The sequence below is a fragment of the Hemicordylus capensis genome, chromosome 2 (genome assembly GCF_027244095.1).
Source record: "Hemicordylus capensis ecotype Gifberg chromosome 2, rHemCap1.1.pri, whole genome shotgun sequence".
In the NCBI taxonomy this organism is placed as follows: Eukaryota; Metazoa; Chordata; class Lepidosauria; order Squamata; family Cordylidae; genus Hemicordylus; species Hemicordylus capensis.
The window spans coordinates 380,183,844-380,200,634 of record NC_069658.1 but is presented as its reverse complement, the minus strand read 5'-3'; the positions used below and the strand labels follow the sequence as shown (position 1 = coordinate 380,200,634).

At 47.9% G+C, this 16,791-nt stretch overlaps 1 protein-coding gene across 1 annotated transcript in view; it reads left to right on the top strand.

The window, feature by feature from the left end:
* Positions 1 to 491: 491 nt before the first annotated feature.
* NOTCH3 (notch receptor 3) overlaps positions 492 to 16,791 on the top strand; it is a 73,731-nt gene continuing 57,431 nt past the window's right edge. The window contains exon 1 of the mRNA XM_053297850.1: positions 492 to 788. Coding sequence (XP_053153825.1) covers positions 692 to 788 — 97 coding nt within the window. The 5' untranslated portion in view covers positions 492 to 691. The remainder of the gene's footprint in view (positions 789 to 16,791) is intronic.

Genomic DNA, 16,791 nt, shown 5'->3' with positions numbered 1-16,791 from the left:
CGCACTGCTCTAGCCCCTCCCTCGAAGTCCTAAAAAATTAAAATTAAAAACCATCCCCTTGCTGGGCCTGAACCCAACACCCACCCCGCGTTGGCCCCAACTGCAGAATGTCAGGCCACGAACCTCCCCCAAAGCTCCCTCGCACTCACTTCCCCACAGGCGTCCAGATGTGAATATGTAGGCAAGGGGCGCGCGGGGGTGGAGGAGAGTTTCTGGGGAGCCTCTTTCCCCTCTCGAGCCCGCGGAGGCGCGGGGTGTGTGAGTGCGGAGGGAGGGAAGGCAAGGCACAGCCTCAGAGAGCCCTAAAAAAAAGCCCCGCTTGATGCCGCGCTCCCCTCCGGCTGTACAGCCCCCCCCCCGCCACTCCGCTCTCCCGCGCCCCATCCTCGCCGGGGCTGTGGTGGTGAGGCGTGGGGGGGAGCGAAGCAGCGCGGGAGCTGCTAGCGAGGGAAGAAGGAGGGAGCGTGGGAGCCTAGCCGAGCCAGGCCAGGCGGGCTGGGTGCGGACCCCGCCCCCGGGCAGCGGGGTCGCCCCGCCCCGCTCTCGCTCCGAGAAGTTTCCCAGGGTCCGGGTCGGGAGCAAGAGGAAGGAGGAGGAACTAGTGCCGCCGCATTTTCGGTGTCCTCTGCCTGGAGCTCGAGCTCGGCCCCTTCCATGGATCTATAGGGCGGCAGCAGCAGGACTGGGGGGCATGGGCTTGGCGTCCCGGCTCCGGGGCCCGTGGCGGGCATGGTTGGGCTGCGTCCTCCTGGGCATCGCGCTGCTGGCGCGGCTAGCAGTGGGCGCAGGTAAGGCGCTGAGGGGCCGCTTCCTGGGGGTGGGACTCCCCAGGATTGAAGGAGCTCGTAGGGTATGCATGCATGAAGAGAGCACCCCCCCCTTCCTGGGACGGTCCTGGGGTTGATCATGGCCTCCTCGTTTCCTCTTTTTCAAACTTTTTCAAACTTCGCCGGAGCACTTTCAGAGCCCTGCCTCTTCCATAGCTCTTGTTGCTTTGAGTCCGCAGTCCAGGGGAGGTGGGAGTAGGGGAGTCCTAAAGTTATTTTCCTTGTTCTTGGCCAATTCCCGGCCCTTTCTCTCTCCCCTTCTCTTCCCCCCCCCCCCGCCCCGTGAGAAGGAGGGGAGGGAAAAGGGTTACTGAACCGGAGTCCGACCACAAAGAAAATAAATGATCATTGTTTAATTCCAGATTGGGGGAAGGAGGAGGCAGTGATTAGACTAGACTGGACGGGAGGGGGGGGTTGTAATTCACCGGCACTGATTTGAGTTACAAGGGAAACAATCTTACACTTTTTATTTACTTGAAGCAAACTTCCTTAGCCAGCCAACTCCAGCTCCCCAGCTTGTAGTAGTTGGAAAAACCGGAGCGTGGATTTTGGATCTGGCTTCTCTATGTCTTCGCCGTAGCCTTCCCTTTCCGTTTCTCTCTCTCTCTCTCTCTCTCTCTCTCTCTCTCTCTGCTTCTTGTAAACGAGGTCTTTTAGCCAGGCTGGGGGAGGGAAAGCTTGCATTCCCATTCTGTAGTGTCCGATTGCGGTTTAGCGAGCCGTGTGTATGGCGGAGTTTAGTTGTGCTATGCTGTGGATTTCGTGCGCGTGTTTTGTGTACGCGCTACTACAGCGGAGAGGGCAAAAGGAAGAAATAAGCGTTTGTCAAAAATACGTGTATTCGGAAGTTCGCGTACTTGATTCTGCAAGTGATGCAAATCTGTGGGCACAGATTTGACTGTGAAGGCAGAAAGTGCTTAAATGCATTAATAATAATAATAATAATAATTATTATTATTATTATTACATTTATATCCCACTCTTCCTCCAAGGAGCCCAGAGCTGTGTACTACATACTTGAGTTTCTCTTTCACAACAACCCTGTGAAGTAGGTTAGGCTGAGAGAGAAGTTACTGGCCCAGAGTCACCCAGCTAGTTACGGGTCTCCCCCGGTTCTAGTCCAGCACTCTAACCACTACACCACACTGGCTCTCATTAAACGGTTGTATATGTAATGCACACTAGTATGTGTGTGTGTAAGTTAGAGAAAGTGAGTGAGCAGATGTTGCTTGGTTGGTCATTGAATGTCTACATTCAAACACGTTTCATTGTGTAACAGGCGTGTGTGCTGTTGTTGAATGTATGTATTTGCTTGTAATGGGGGCTGTGATGGGTAAGAGCACACAGGCTCTGTGCCCCCCCCCCATTCCTTTGAGAATGGCATTAAATGGTCTCCCTGGAAGGGTAACACTTAAGTTGACATTGAATTTGATAGTGCCTTTGTTGTGGAGCATTGTGTGTACAGGATAGCGAGAGAAGATCTGGACAGATGTAGCAGCAGCTGTCGGCCCTCCTCCCCCCCCTTCACATTCTGCTGGATGTACAAACTTTTATTGTTGCTGTAGGCAACTCCCAAGAAATGTCCAAGTGCCATTCAAGTGCTTTTGCACTGAGCATTATAGTCCAGGCACCATTGCTTCAGACGCAACAGAACTGGATTTCTGACTGGCCTGGAAGTTGTAGCTTTGAAATTAGAAATTCGATTCACAGCCCTGCTAGGGAGTGTACAGCTCAGCAACTGGGCCAGCCAGTTCCCAGGCTTCTGGGGAGTTGGAGCAGCTCAGTCTGCTATGGAAATTGCTCCCCCCCCCCAGCCGGCTTTTTCCCATTTGTGCTCTGGGAATAAACCATGATGCAAACAGGAGATAAGATGATTTAATTGAGTGTCATGCAGCAACTTGCTTTGCCCTATGAAACGTGCAGCAGTATGCCAGGGATGAGATAATTGCTGCGAAAGGTAAATAGAACGTAGGGCTATTATTCAGCATGGGTTTCACTCTCCCATGAAGCCACCTGACTGGTTTGGGGAAGCCAGCCTTGCTTATTAGAACGTTCCCAGCCAGCTGGTTCTGCAGTGTGTGGGAATGTGTGGCTAGTCCTATGCATGAGGCTGGGATGCTGTGGATTGTGGATGCCCCAGAATATGAGTCCCCTCCTCCCCCTCCCGCCAGCTTGCTGCTTGGCTGGACATAGACAGGGCATTGTTCTTGGTTGAGCAATTCCACCGCAGTGCTGCTGAAGGCCTGGCAGTCTTGCGCCAGACAGAGGCTTGAAGCTGCTGCTTTGAACCCCACTTGAACATTTTTAATGACACTGGAGAACTCAAAACAGTCCTAAGTGACTGGGGAGGGTGGGGTGGAGGCTGGGGGCTGCAGACCCTGTCCTTAAACCTCCAAGCACAGCAACTTAGAGGGCTTCCAGAACGAGGTGATGCAGTATGAGAGGCCGAATCTCTCGAGTTTCCTGAGCTTGAATTGGCAGGATGAGGTTCTTTTTGGTGTGGGCTGAGCCAAAAGAGGGTCATTTGAGGGTTGCAAGCCTGTCTAGTGGGAAGGGCATTGTGTCGGAGGGTAAATAGACCTGGGTTCAGCTGCCGTTTCTATTCTACTGTGTGCATTAAACTTAGGGCCAGACATTTAGGCCTCATCCAGATTAATGTCTACCAAGCAGACATTTTGTCTCTCCCTGGACTGTTCTTTCTTTTCTGCCTGGCTGCACTGATAACAATGTGATGATCTGGAGTGAAGTGCCTCATTTGATGAAGCCCTCATCTCAGGGTTGCTTCACATGATCGGACACATAGGAGGGTGTCCCCTCCCTTTTAAAGTGATTTGGCCTCTGCTTCCCAGCATTGAATACCCCATGCCATGATAATATGGCGTGCATCGTCATTGCATGCGTGTTTCATTTTAATTTCTTCTGTGCAGGAATTTTATAACGTACAAAGCATCTCTTACTGTGGCACAGCCTTTTCCCTCTGAAATGACCATAAGAGCAAATGTCTAGATCCTGGTGGGGGATCCACTCAGTATTGTGTTGGGTTGAAAAGACCAGGGACTTGAATTTGAGTGGTTAAAATAAGTGTTTGGCTTTATTAATAAAACCAGACTATGCAGTTTATTAATGAAAGTGCTGAACGGGTTTTGGAGAGGCATTAGTGAAATGGATTCTTTGAGTTCAGTTTGTGCATTGGCTCAACCCAAATTCAGCCCTTCTCCTTGTAAATCTTTCACCTGGATTTGGAAAGAAATGTCCCATGCCCACACAGACTCCAGTTCTGTTAAGCAACAGTGTTTGGCCACTCCAGGACCCCCACCCTTTCCCACAAACACCATATGGGCCATACATTTTTCTCTTGGTCTTTCAGCTCTTGGAGTGGAGGCACCCTAAAAGTACAAATCTGGGGAGTGTATTCTTTCTAAACCTGACAAAATGTCAACTTGCCTTTCAGTGCTTCTCCCTTGATGCCGTTATTCAGAGTTTCAGTTGGTGCTACTTATTTTGTCAAAAGGCCTTCTTGTCTAGAGCTGTGTTTGAGAAAGGGAAGATCCTGGATCTAGCAGTGCTGAGTGCTTGTGGGACTGCTAGTTTCCAGTGTATGCGTGGTTTTTTTCCTGAACACTGAAGAACGGCTTCTCCTCCCCCTCCCCTCCCCATTACAGATTCTGTGGACTGTCTGTGCACAGAGCAGAGTTGTTGAGCTGCAGCAGCTGCCTCCCTGCTGCAGCCCCTCCAGATGCAATAGCGGGCCAGCCTGCTGGCCATTCAACTCCCTGCCCCTTTATTCTGCCCACATTGCTAGCCAGCTAACAAAGGCAGTGCAGAGGCAGCTGGGGAGAGCTTAGGAGCTCCTTCACAGCCTTGCTGCATGCAGTCACTTTCGGTGCTTGTTTTTCAAGATGTATCTGCTTGGATTGAATGGTGTGTTGGGAGCAGTTGGGGAGTTCCATTAGACGCATGGATTCTAGTTTATTGTGCTGCTGCACAGAACTTCTGGAAAGGTTAAGTAATGATGTGGTAAAATCAAGATTGCTGCATATTCCAGGATGATGGTTTCCTCGTGCACCCATTTAGTCTGGGATGACAAAGTCAGTTATGTGACTTGGGCTAAACCCACATGTATTCAGCTCCTAGCAGTGCCTTGAAGCCTCCCTAGAGGATGGCAGGCACCTTTGGGAGAGGAAATGGAGTTGGTGGGAAAGGTGTTCCCAGCTGCCTCATAATCTTTGAATACATTGTGCAAGCATAAAAATTGATAGTGGGGGCAGAATTCTGCATCCTGTGAACCTTGACTTCCATTTTCTTAAAACATATTTCTGGCTCATATGACTGCAAGGATAGGCTTGAAAATGTATAGGGCTTGGCAAAACGCACATAAAACTTCCAAAGTCAGAGGGGTGACCGTGCAAGATTTCCAGTGGCCGGGAAATGGGGCTTTGGTGCCTGGCATTGGGGTTTATCCTTCCCCCATGGCAGATAGTATATTGTGCATGATGATGAGTGTATGCAAGCTTGCTAATTTTGCAAACTTTTATACAAGTCATAGTCTTCAGCTTTTCTTGGCTCTGAATTTAGTGTACCTTGGCAAAGAATGTTGAAATTGTTTTAGCACAGAGTGCTAGCCCAGCTTATGAATGCCTGCCAAAAAGGGCCCGAAATCACTCAACCACACCCTACATGGTAACCAAGATATATGAGTGGTATACATGTCCTGTGCTGTCTGAGAGTTAAAGGAAGATGGAGCATTGTAGAAGCCTCTTCCACAGGCATCTTTCTTTCACTCTGGGGATATTGTGTTGAGATACATCAAGGCAGGCATGCGGGAATATATCTTGAAAAGATAAGGAGCACCAGCTAGTGTGCTACTGGGTTACAGTTGCAGTAAGGCAGTGATTTTCAAACATTCTGCCTTCAGGGTACCCTTTCTGTGAGAACTGGTCTGCTGAGGAACACCCGCCCCCACCCCCAGTGGTCGTCCCTCTAATTTTTTTCGTCTCTGTGTGGAATGAGTTTTGTTCTGGGCGGCAGTATCAAGGCACTGTGTGCGCACATGCATTCAGAGTGGGGCCTTCCTAATTTGGTTTGAGCAGGATCTAAAATTAACTGAGGGGACATCAGAAAACCTGTGAGCGTGCGTGTGCCTTGGAGGAAACAGTGAAACCCCACCCATGCATTTGCCATGGAACCTTTAGGTGTTGCAAAGGATTCTGGGTGTGTTCTGGAATACATACTGGATTCACATGGGCTGCTGGCAAAACCTGTTGAGTTTTGCCACATCAACTGGGACTGCATTGTAGAACAAACCCATTACTCCCCTGCAGTGAGCAGACGGGACAAGCTGTATTTCAGAGGAGCTGGTCTGCCGTTACTGTCTCCTCAATGAGGACTCCCTAGGGTTTCTTGGGAGGTTGATGGAAAGCCAGATCTTGTTCTCTGAGCCAGTTATTCGCTTGAAGGAGTCATCACTAGAATGGGGGACAACATTAGCACTCTTCAGATATTATGACTGTATGTGCATTCATTTTGATAGTGAACCTGGCTACAGACTATTTCAAATGCAGAATACAGATAGGAAGTGTACTGCTGTACACCTGTTCAACACAACACAGGCCCTGACATATTTTATTTGGATCCAGGAGCCTGCCAATGGACACCTGACTAGAGCCCTCTCCAGATGTTATCGGCGTGAGCAGTGTTAATGCTTACAGCAGGGAAAGAGGGGAAGAAGTCCTGCCCCATCGCTATCTCTCATCTCCCCCCCGGGGTGCAGTACGCCTGAAGAGGGAGGCGCCGTAAATGTGATCACTGGTGATTCTGTGAGGTGCAACTTTTGAATCACCAATGAACATACGGTGCCTCCTCCTTCAGAAAAACTGCACCATAAGCATGTCTGTCAGGTGGGAGGTAGTGAATGACAGCAGGGCAGTGGGACTTCCTCCTCACCCAAAAGCGTGAGCGCCACTCATGTGGATAACATCTGATGTGGGCTAAAATGACCAGTCTTAGTGGTGGATGGCCTTCTCTTTATCTCTTTTACAAGTGGCATAGTTAGAACAGAAATAGGGCTGCTTGGAACAAATACAGATTTTAATAAATAATTCGACCTCTGAATCTCCTAATCTAGCTGCCACAGTTAACTTTCTAGGCTCTGTGGCGCCTGGGATTTGGTGCCTGACCTAACATGAACAATTCTATATGTGTATAGCTCTGTATTAGCACACACTGTACACAGATTGTAAAGGTAAAGTTAAGTTATAAGTTTATTCGGTCATTGACCAGCAAATTGTAAAGGTAAAGTGTGCCGTTGAGTTGGTGTTGACTCCTGGCGACCACAGAGCTCTGTGGTTGTCTTTGGCAGAATGCAGGAGAGGTTTACCATTGCCATCTCCAGCGCAGTATGAGATTGTCTTTTAGCATCTTCCTATATCGCTGCTGGTGTGCGCTACATACAGGCCGATACAAGTGTTTCCCGAAGGTTGTACCTGTGTTGAAAGTAATGTGTTAATAGGGCTTGTATCTCCTGTTATGGTTCCCTGTTGCTCAACCAGGTTACTGCTGGTGTCCCCTAGAGGACTTTCCGATTATTCTCATATCTGGTGGATTACATGCCATACCCCGTGCTACCCATGTGTGGTTTCTTTCACAGACAAGAGCCCATCCCTGCTGCTAGCAAGGTCAGGGGCTGCTGTGTGCCCCCTCAGCTGTGCATCTTTGCTCTTGTGCTGCTCCTGCCATTGGGAATAATGGCAGGAGTGATGACGCACAGTTCAGTGTGCACACAGCAGCCCTTGTCCCTACTAGCAGTGTGGATAGGCTCTCAGTTGCTGTGGAAGCCACACAGGCACATCCTGCTTTCATGGGTGTTGTGCTGTGTGGTATATATTAAGCTGCTGTTAGGATGGGTTGTGTGCGGTTATGGCACTTTTAGATGATAGTCTCTCATTTCCATCTTTCGCCAGTGTTTTATGTTGAGTTTAATTTGGAAGAGCAGCTCTCTCTTCTGTTAGGGCAAGGAGGATACTAGCTTGAAATGGACTTCTTGTAACTGTCATGTCATTGACAGAAATGTTTCTCTCTCTCAGTGATCCAGGGGGGATCTGGGAAACTACAGGCCGGTTTGCTTTAACTTCGGTAGTGGGTAAATTGATGGAAAGCATATTTAAGGACAAAATTGTTAAACGCATAGAAGAAAAGGCCTTGCTGAAAGACAACCAGCATGGCTTCTGCAAGGGCAAGTCTTGCCTCACCAACCTTTTGGAGTTCTTTGAACGTGTCAACAGGCATGTGGATAAAGGTGATCCAGTTGACATCGTATACTTGGATTTCCAAAAACCTTTTGACAAAGTTCCCCACCAAAATCTCTTGAGTAAATTTAGCAGTCCTGGGATAAGGGGACAGGTTCATGGGTGGATCAGTAACTGGTTGAAGGAGAAGAAACAGAAGGTAGGAATAAATGGACAGTTTTCACAATGGAGGGTGGGGGAAGTGAGGTCCCACAGGGATCTGTACTGGGACAAGTGCTCTTCAACATTTTCATAAATGATCTAGATGTTGGGTTAACCAGTGAAGTGGCCAAACTTGCAGATGACACTAAACTGTTCAGGATAGTGAAATCCACAACATATTTTGAGTTGCTCCAAAAGGATCTCTCCCAGCTGGGTGAGTGGGCTATAAAATGGCAAATGTGGTTCAGTGTAAGCAAGTGTACAGTGATGCATATTGGGGCAACCCCCCCCCCCAGCTTCACTTAGACACTGATGGGGTCTGAACTGTCAGTGACTGACCAAGAGAGAGATTTTGGGGTCATGGTGGACAGCTCATTGAAAGAGTGCATGGCAGCTGTGAAAAAGACAAATCCCATGCTAGGGATAATTAGGAAGGAGATTGAAAATAAAACTTCTAATATTATAATGCCCTTATACAGATCTATGGTGTGGCCACATTTGTAGTACTGTGTACTTTTCTGTTTACCATATCTTAAGGAAGACTTTGTAGAACTGGAAAAGATGCAGAAGGAGGCAACCAAGATGATCAGGGGCCTGGAGCACCTTCCTTATGAGATAAGGCTACAGCATCTGGGTCGTCTTAGTTTGGAATAGAGGCGACTAAGGGGAGACATGATTGAGGTGTATACAATTATGCATGGAGTAGAGAGAATGGACATAGAGATTTTTCTCCTTCTCTCTTACAACCCTAGAACCAGGGGTCATCTCATGAAACTGAAGGCTAGGAAATTCAGGGCCAACAAAAGGAAGCACTCTTTCACACAGTGCATAATTGAGCTATAGAATTCTCTGCCATGGGATGTGGTGACAGCTGCTAGCTTGGATGGCTTTAGAAGGGGCTTAGGCAAATTCATGGAGGACAGGTCTATCAATGGCTACTAGTGTGGTGGCTATAGGCCACCTCTAGCCTCAGAGGCAAATGCCTCTAAATACCAGTTACAGGGAAGCAGCAGTAAGAGAGAGGGCATGCCCTTACCTCTTGCCTGTGGGCTTCTCAGAGGCATGTGGTGAGCCACTGTGTGAAATGGGATCCTGGAATAGGTGGGACTTGGGTCTGATCCAGCAGGGTGGTTGTTATGCTCTCTTCTCAAAAGTCTCATGGAAGTATCTACAATACTTCAGACTGCAAGGAGACATTTACAAGCATTCTTCCAAGCTAGATTTGCAGGAAGGAAGCTATTATCCTTCTCTAGAAGAAGTGGATGTCTGTGAGACGACCTTTTATCTTGACAGAGCTTTGAAATAAAGTCCTGTGGCTGAAAACTGAACCCAGGAGTCCTGGTTTCTAGTATCCTTGCTGTAACTTGGGGATAACCATCCCTCTGTGTTAGGGGCAGCAAGTTTGATAGAGACCACTTCATGTTGTCGGGGTTTTTTGAGTGTTGACTGCTTGCCTTAAAGTGAATATCATAGTCTGTTGGTGAGATACCTGTTTGTAAACATGTGGGAGATAGAATGGATTTGTGCTGCGAAGTTGTGATTGACTACATTTCCTTGGCATTTGTTGTCAAAGGATGCAAACTCAGGAAAAATGTTGACAGTGGAAAGCATCAAGTGGTCCCAAAAGAATGTGTGGTGGCTTGACAACCTTGCAAAATGGTTGTACAGGTGTTGAGAAGTGGGGAATACATTCATTCCCAAGACAAGAATTTCTGTGTAATGGCTCAGAGAGAAATCTGTATGCCATTGATGTTGCACAAGCTAAATTCATGAAGGTCCACAGACTTGTCGTCTCCCCCCCCTCCACCGCCTGAGGGGTACAGTCTCATCTGGAAAGAAAAAATCATGTTTTTGGAGCGGATCTTGAAGTGATCAAAGGTTACTACAAATGACTTTATGATGGTGAAACATGGCTCCCTAGCCCTAACAGTGTGACCATACAGTGATAAAACCATCATAGTAAATTCTGAAACAGTTACCCAATGACGCTCTTCTCACGATCTGTGAGAAGAGCTTCTGTCACGTCTGCGGGCTTAGCCCGCTCTCCCTGCAGATGATCAGAGTGCAGCTCTGGGTGGCCAGATCCATCACAGAGCCGGTGGGGGCTGCAGGGATTGGGGGCCGCGTGGCCCCCAGAAGTCTCAGGATGCCCCACGTGAGTGTGCGGGGCATCCTGGAGAGACCCCCGAGCCCAGGAGGCTGGCTGCAGCCTCCTGGTCAGGGGTCTACTTGTGTGTTGCCGTGCTGCAAAAAAAGAGAGCAAAAAATGAGTGTAACGTTAACCTCATTTAAGGGGAGGGGGAATTAGGTGGGCTAGCCGCCTTGGGAGTACCAGGCTCGCCTGCGAGGGGGGATCATGGGGATCCTTGGAAAGCGGGCTAAGCTCCCTTAGCCTGCTTTTCAGTGATTGTGGGAATAGCCTCAATGTGTAGAGAGTATACATACCATGGAACTGAAAGCCTTAGCATAGAATGCATATGGAATGCTCCTTTTTTGTTGGTTAGCCTACTAAGAAGATGAGTTAACTTCTGGAATTGCCCTGTGGTGGAGGGGAAGAATGGACATGTCTGGAATACTGGTAAGATATTAGAGGGGACATTTTTCTGGAACTTGCTAATTGATAAGGTTAGGTTTTTTTGTATACTGTTAATGGGAGTTCTAGGGGGAAAATGTAATCCACTTTTGTTGCTTGTATCATTTTTTGCTGATATTTGAAGTGACAGGTGTATTCTCCTCCTGAAAGCTAATCTAAATCCAGTGAAAGCATCAATTGCTTGCTTGTCTCTGGGGTTAAAAACACCTGACTAGCAGAGTGAGTGGTTGCATCCAAAAGATATTCATATACTAGTAACTAAAACAGCAAAATAGCAAGCCATTATGAAGGACAAAATGAGTAGAATGAGAAACTGGATTGCATCTGATCCTGTAGAGATCTACAGCCTTGAATGATGATTTTGACAAGGCAAATTATATAAAACCTCTTTTCAAATGTAGAATTTGTTAAACTGCGAATACAGACCAGGAGGCTCTTTACATTTATAGAGAAATGGTACTATAGCAACGGAAACTGAGGTAATCCAGATGGAACCCTTTTTTCTCCAGAGTCTGAAGGGAGTGACTAAAATGTTTGGGGTTACAAGGATACATTTATATGAAGTCTTGCTGTAGAAAGGAGATAAACTATATCTGATAAAACCCCAGCACAGAAAGGATTGCACTGTCAAAAGTGATCTGATGAGTCTACGAATTTAGGCCCTAAACATAGGGTCCGACCTTCTTGGGTGGGGTGCAGTGGCTTTTTTCAAACTACATGTGGGCAGGATATATGTACTTTTAAGAAACCAGAATTTTGTGCCATGGAAAGCAGAATTCTGTGAATTGATTATCTAAACAAACATATTTTTATAAAATTGCTTATTTTGTCCCCCCCACTCCCTAGTTGTGCAAAGAGACAAGGAACTAATGGAAGACACTGATACCCTCCCCTGCCCTTGATTAACAGGAACTCTGCCCCCACTCCCAACTTTTGGAGATTTCATTAGGCACTTTCAAGCTAAGAGTTAGACCAGGGCTGTACAACTTCTGCCCTCTAGCTTTTATTGGACTACAATTCCCATCATCCATGAAAAATGGCCACTGTTACTCGGGATGATGGGGATTGTAGCCCAACACAGCTGGAGGGCCGAAGTTGTGCATTCCTGAGCTAGATACTGTACTTGCTTCTTAAAATAATAATTTTCGGGAAGATGAATTCTGCAAACCAGACAAAATCCCTAGTTTGGGTGGTGCTTGCACAGAATTGCTGACCCAAAGAGCCCTAACTATGGGTTTTTGTGTATGTTGCAGTATATCGGTAGTTTATTCTGCTCAAATCATATTTTGGGGCTACAGTGCCTTAATCCCTATATTGGAAGATAGGTGATCCTTAATGGTGCTTCTTTTACTTTCTCTCTCTCTGATTGTTGTTTGCATGGATAGATCAGTGGTAACTGACATTGTGGAAGGGCTGGAGGTTGGGGTGGGAGTGAGAAGTCAATACTCCTGCTAACTAGCCTAGTCCTGCATGGAGATTAAGTGGTCAAAGCAGTGGGAGCCAGACCTCCTGGACGGTAGTCTTTGGTGGTTTCAGTGCCTTAATGGGTGACCTCTGCCACTTCTTATTCCCAGTGGTTGTTTAAAGTACATGAAACCTATTTGCCTTCCAGCTTGTTCTGGTGGTGCTGGTGCAAAGCCAGAGCCTCCAAGAGCTACTTTTCCTGAGAGGGGAGGTTGATTGGTCAAAGAAGTAATATGGGTTGCTTGTGTGGAAGGCACCCTCTCTGAAAAGTGGGAAATTCAGATCCCTCTAATGCCTAAGAATTCAGCTCCTGCAATGCTATGTCTTGGGAGAGGCCGGGCAAGCAGAATTGGGGAAGATTTCTCTCTGCCCCATTAGAGCACGTTGTGCTTCCATCCCATGTATATATGAAGGGGACACATGATAGCTGCTTCCCGAGGTTTGCTGCACTCTTTTGCCTGACTTTGGGTTTAGCTTTGGCCTTTGGGGAGAAGGTTCAGAGCAAGAGTGGAGTGCTGTGCTAGAAAAATGAGGCCCTCTACACCAGGGTGCCCATTGCATGGATGTTGAAAAGCTTATGTGTGCTGGAATGTTGGCCACAGAGATTGTTGAGTGTGTGCAGGGATATGAACTCAAGTTTTGTGAGTGTAAAGGGATGTGGGAGCACATTCCATTGGCTCAAACTTGGCTCTACACACTGGAATGGAGGAACAGGAGTGTGTGTGTGTATGAGAGGGAGAGGGAAGAATGCATTCTGCTGAGGTTCTCATTGGCTCTCTGTGTGTATGCATATTCACATATGCAGTGTGTTTTGTGTGGGTCAGCATGCTGGTATTCAGTTGTAGGGTGTGTTTATGCATTTTGGAATTTAGTATACAAGATAGAGCTCCAAAGGCATCTCTGTGTCTGTGAGATCCTGATGCGCGCTCTGTGTGTGTGTGTGTACGCGCATATACACAAAGGTGGCTTGTGAGTACGTGCCATTACTGTATTTGGTGGCTGTGTGTGAGAGTGGTGCTCTATTGTCTGTCTGTGGCTGAGTGTCTGGGTAGAATCTAGTAAGGCATATATGTTCATACTTGCAGATGTCAGGAGAACCTCTTCTTATGCAGCCTACGGTTATGTTGTCAAACTTGTGGTGTTGTGTATACTCCAGTGCTGTAAGTTCAACTAGAGTGTGGGGTGTTTAATTTGGTGTGTATGCAAGGAGTTCCTGGGAGCACATTTTGCTGCAGTACTGTTGCTGGCTGTGCCTGCCGACAGAGTAAGGGGCGGCAGGGGAGGCGGGGAGAGGCATTGTCTGAGACTTATCTGTGTGCTGGGCACGCACTCTGTTACAAGTGGGTCTCTAGAAAATGGCCGAGAGTGAGTGAAACGCCTGGGCCCCAGCTCTTTCCACCTTTTCTCTGCTTCTCTTTCCTGAGCCCTCCCCAGCTGCATTTCCCTCCTTCACTAGGCCCAGAGCACCAGCAGTGCTGCTTGAATCAGAATGGGTTTATTTTGGGAATGGATGCCTTGTCTAATTTCTGTCCTTTTGGAGGACACTTGAACAATCTGATCATATGGCTGGCAGAGATGAGTGCCCGTGATTTCCCCCTCTAACTTGGGCCCCACCAGGAAACCCTTTGCTTGGCTTAGCTAGGGTAATTTACTCCCTCCCCCCACAACTCATGCTCACACATTGCAGGGGTTGGATGACTGCAAACAGCAGACTCCCCTTTTCTCTGTGCCAGGTCCTCATCCTGCCATTAGTAAAAGGGGAGGCGGTCTTGTGAGACTCTGCCTTGTGGAAGAACTTGCTTAAAATATTAGCCTCCCCCTATACAAGACTGTCTGCTCAGGTCTGTGGAACGTAAAAACTGCCTCCATTGTTGGTCAGCGGAGGCTCCGTGGGTACCTTCATGATTCCAATACATCTTTACCTCTCCAGGCTGCTGCTGGGCATTGGAAGTTCTGGGAGGGAATAGTGAGAGTGTTCAAGGATCCTGAGTGGCTGCTGCAGTCCTTGGGTGCACCCTGCCTCCACTGAAATAGTCACTGGTCCCATGAGTTGCTGCCAAGCCCCGTCTCCCACCTCCTGGTTGCATGTAATGTGAAGCCCATTTGTGTGGCATTAGAATTAGGGATGTGTGAACCAGTTCGAGCTGGCCCGGTTCGAGGGTTCTCCCTCAAACCAGGCCAGGTTCAGTTTGAGGGCTTGCTGAACCCCTGAGCTAGTCCGGGGCCGCCATACATGGTTGGGTTTTGGTTGTTTTTTTTTAAGATCACACTTACTGCTGCCGAGCAGTGTTACCTCTAATTTTTTTCAGCTGTGTGTGAGTTTTGTTCTGGGTCATAGTATCAAGGCAGTGTATGCACGCATGCATTCAGAGTGGGACCTTCTTGATTCAACCTTAGCGGGATCTAAAATTATCTACAAAAAAATGTTAGTGCACATGCACGCCTTGGAAGGAACACTGCTGCTGAGGATTTTGGTGGTCTCGGGAGGTGCTGCTGCAGCCATGGGGGTTGTCTTTGGCTGCTCCCTCTTCCCTGGCGGCCTCCCTTTCATCTCCCATGGGCCGGTTTGGCCTGTTTTGGGGCCATTTTGGCCCTCTGTGAGCGCGCAGTGGCCGTCTTGGAGGTTGCTGCCCTTGCCAGGTGGTAAGTCTTTTTTTTTAAAAACCTGAAAATTGAACACTGCTCCGCCCTCGAACTGGACCTGAACTGGTTCTGATTCAAACCGAACTGGGCCCCTGTTTGACGGGTGCCGAAACTGAACATGCCCGGTCCGGTTTGCATTTGAACCGAACCGGAAAAACCAGTTTTGTGCATATCCCTAATTAGGATAGGGGTTCGAATTGGGGTTTCGTGTATGTTTCTATTTTGTGTGTTTGTAGTAGTAAAATTAACTAGTCTGTTAAGGGCTGGCTGAGCTTAGGGGCATAGTGTATAGCTCAACAGTGGCTAACCTCTTCAGCTTGAAGTCTAGACGTTCCCCATCCAAGGTGCCTGGGACTGGCCTCCTCTGTTTGCTGTTTACATTATCCTGTTCCTGAGTAACTTGGGTAGAAAGGATCTGATCTCCAAGACTGGAGAACTTGGTAGGAGCCCCTGTGAAATGAGACAACCCTTGGTGTTGTGCGTGTGCATTTGTGTCTATGTGCACATGCCTGGCAGGAAAGAAGTGGCATTCAGGAAAGTGAGGAGGTACTGCACCTCAGTGGTAAAGCACCTGCTTTGCACGTAGAAAGTTTCAGTCTCTGGCATCTCCAGATAGGGCTGGGAAAGTGTTACTTCACGGTTTCTTTGTCTGAAATCCTGAAGAAACCCTGCCAGTCAGCATAGACAGTACTGACCCAGATGGACCAGTGGTCTGACTCAGTATTAGGAACTTCCAATGGACACAAGATCATGTTCATGCCTCTTCCAAATATGGTGGGTACAGGCGGGAGCTGCCTATTGCCCCTCTGGGTTGTAAACCCAAATGGTGAAGACAGAGTGTAAGGCTTGTAGCTCCAGGCAGATCCCTGAACGGATATCCCTCTGCCTATGGAGTCAGTGGTGTTTGATCTACACAAAATGAGGCTTGGGTATAAGAAGAGGCTGTTTTCTTCAGCTCAGGAACAGTTTCCCCTCTAACAGTGTGGAGCCAGCATGGTGTAGTGGTTAGAGTGCTGGACTAGGACCGGGGAGACCCAAGTTCAAATCCCCATTCAGCCATGAGACTAGCTGGGTGACTCTGGGCAGTCACTTCTCTCTCAGCCTAACCTAATTCCCAGGGTGGTTGTGAGGAGAAACTCAAGGATGTAGTACACCACTCTGGGCCCTTTGGAGGAAGAGTGGGATATAAAAATAAAATAATAATAATAATAATAAAAATAACAGGAATTCCCAGGTGTTGTTGAGTACAACTCCCATATTCCCCAAGCAAAAGCCATCGCAGCTGGGGATTCTGGGAGTTGTAGTCAACAACATCTGGGAATGCCTATTAGAGGGAACATTGCTCAGGAATATTTGGGTTCCCCCCCCCCGACTTTTGCTGGGGCTCTGCATACCTTTTTGACCCTCAGCAATGAAGCCTGCTTGTAGGAATCCCTTCATCTCTTAGGAGTGTCTGCTACCCTGAACTACCCTAGTTATATCTGCTTAATATACTGCCTCATATGACTTTATGCAGATTCATCTGCAGAACATTGGTTTTCTTTCCATCTCCGTTTGTTGTGTGTGTCCTAAAAGCCTAGCAATAGCAGCAATATTATATTAACTATTACATGGTTAATTTTCCCCCTCTACAATGGTGTGAAGGTAATGGCCACTCCAAACAGCAAAGGGGGGCTGCATGGTTGTTTCATTAAGCTACCATGGCTGAAAGCTATCGATAGATCTGTCCATGTGTGTTGTGGGGCTCTAATCGAGTAGATCTGTCCTGCTTAGTTTATGTGGTGTTCTACTGTTCCAAGTATTGTGGGGCTCTAATTGA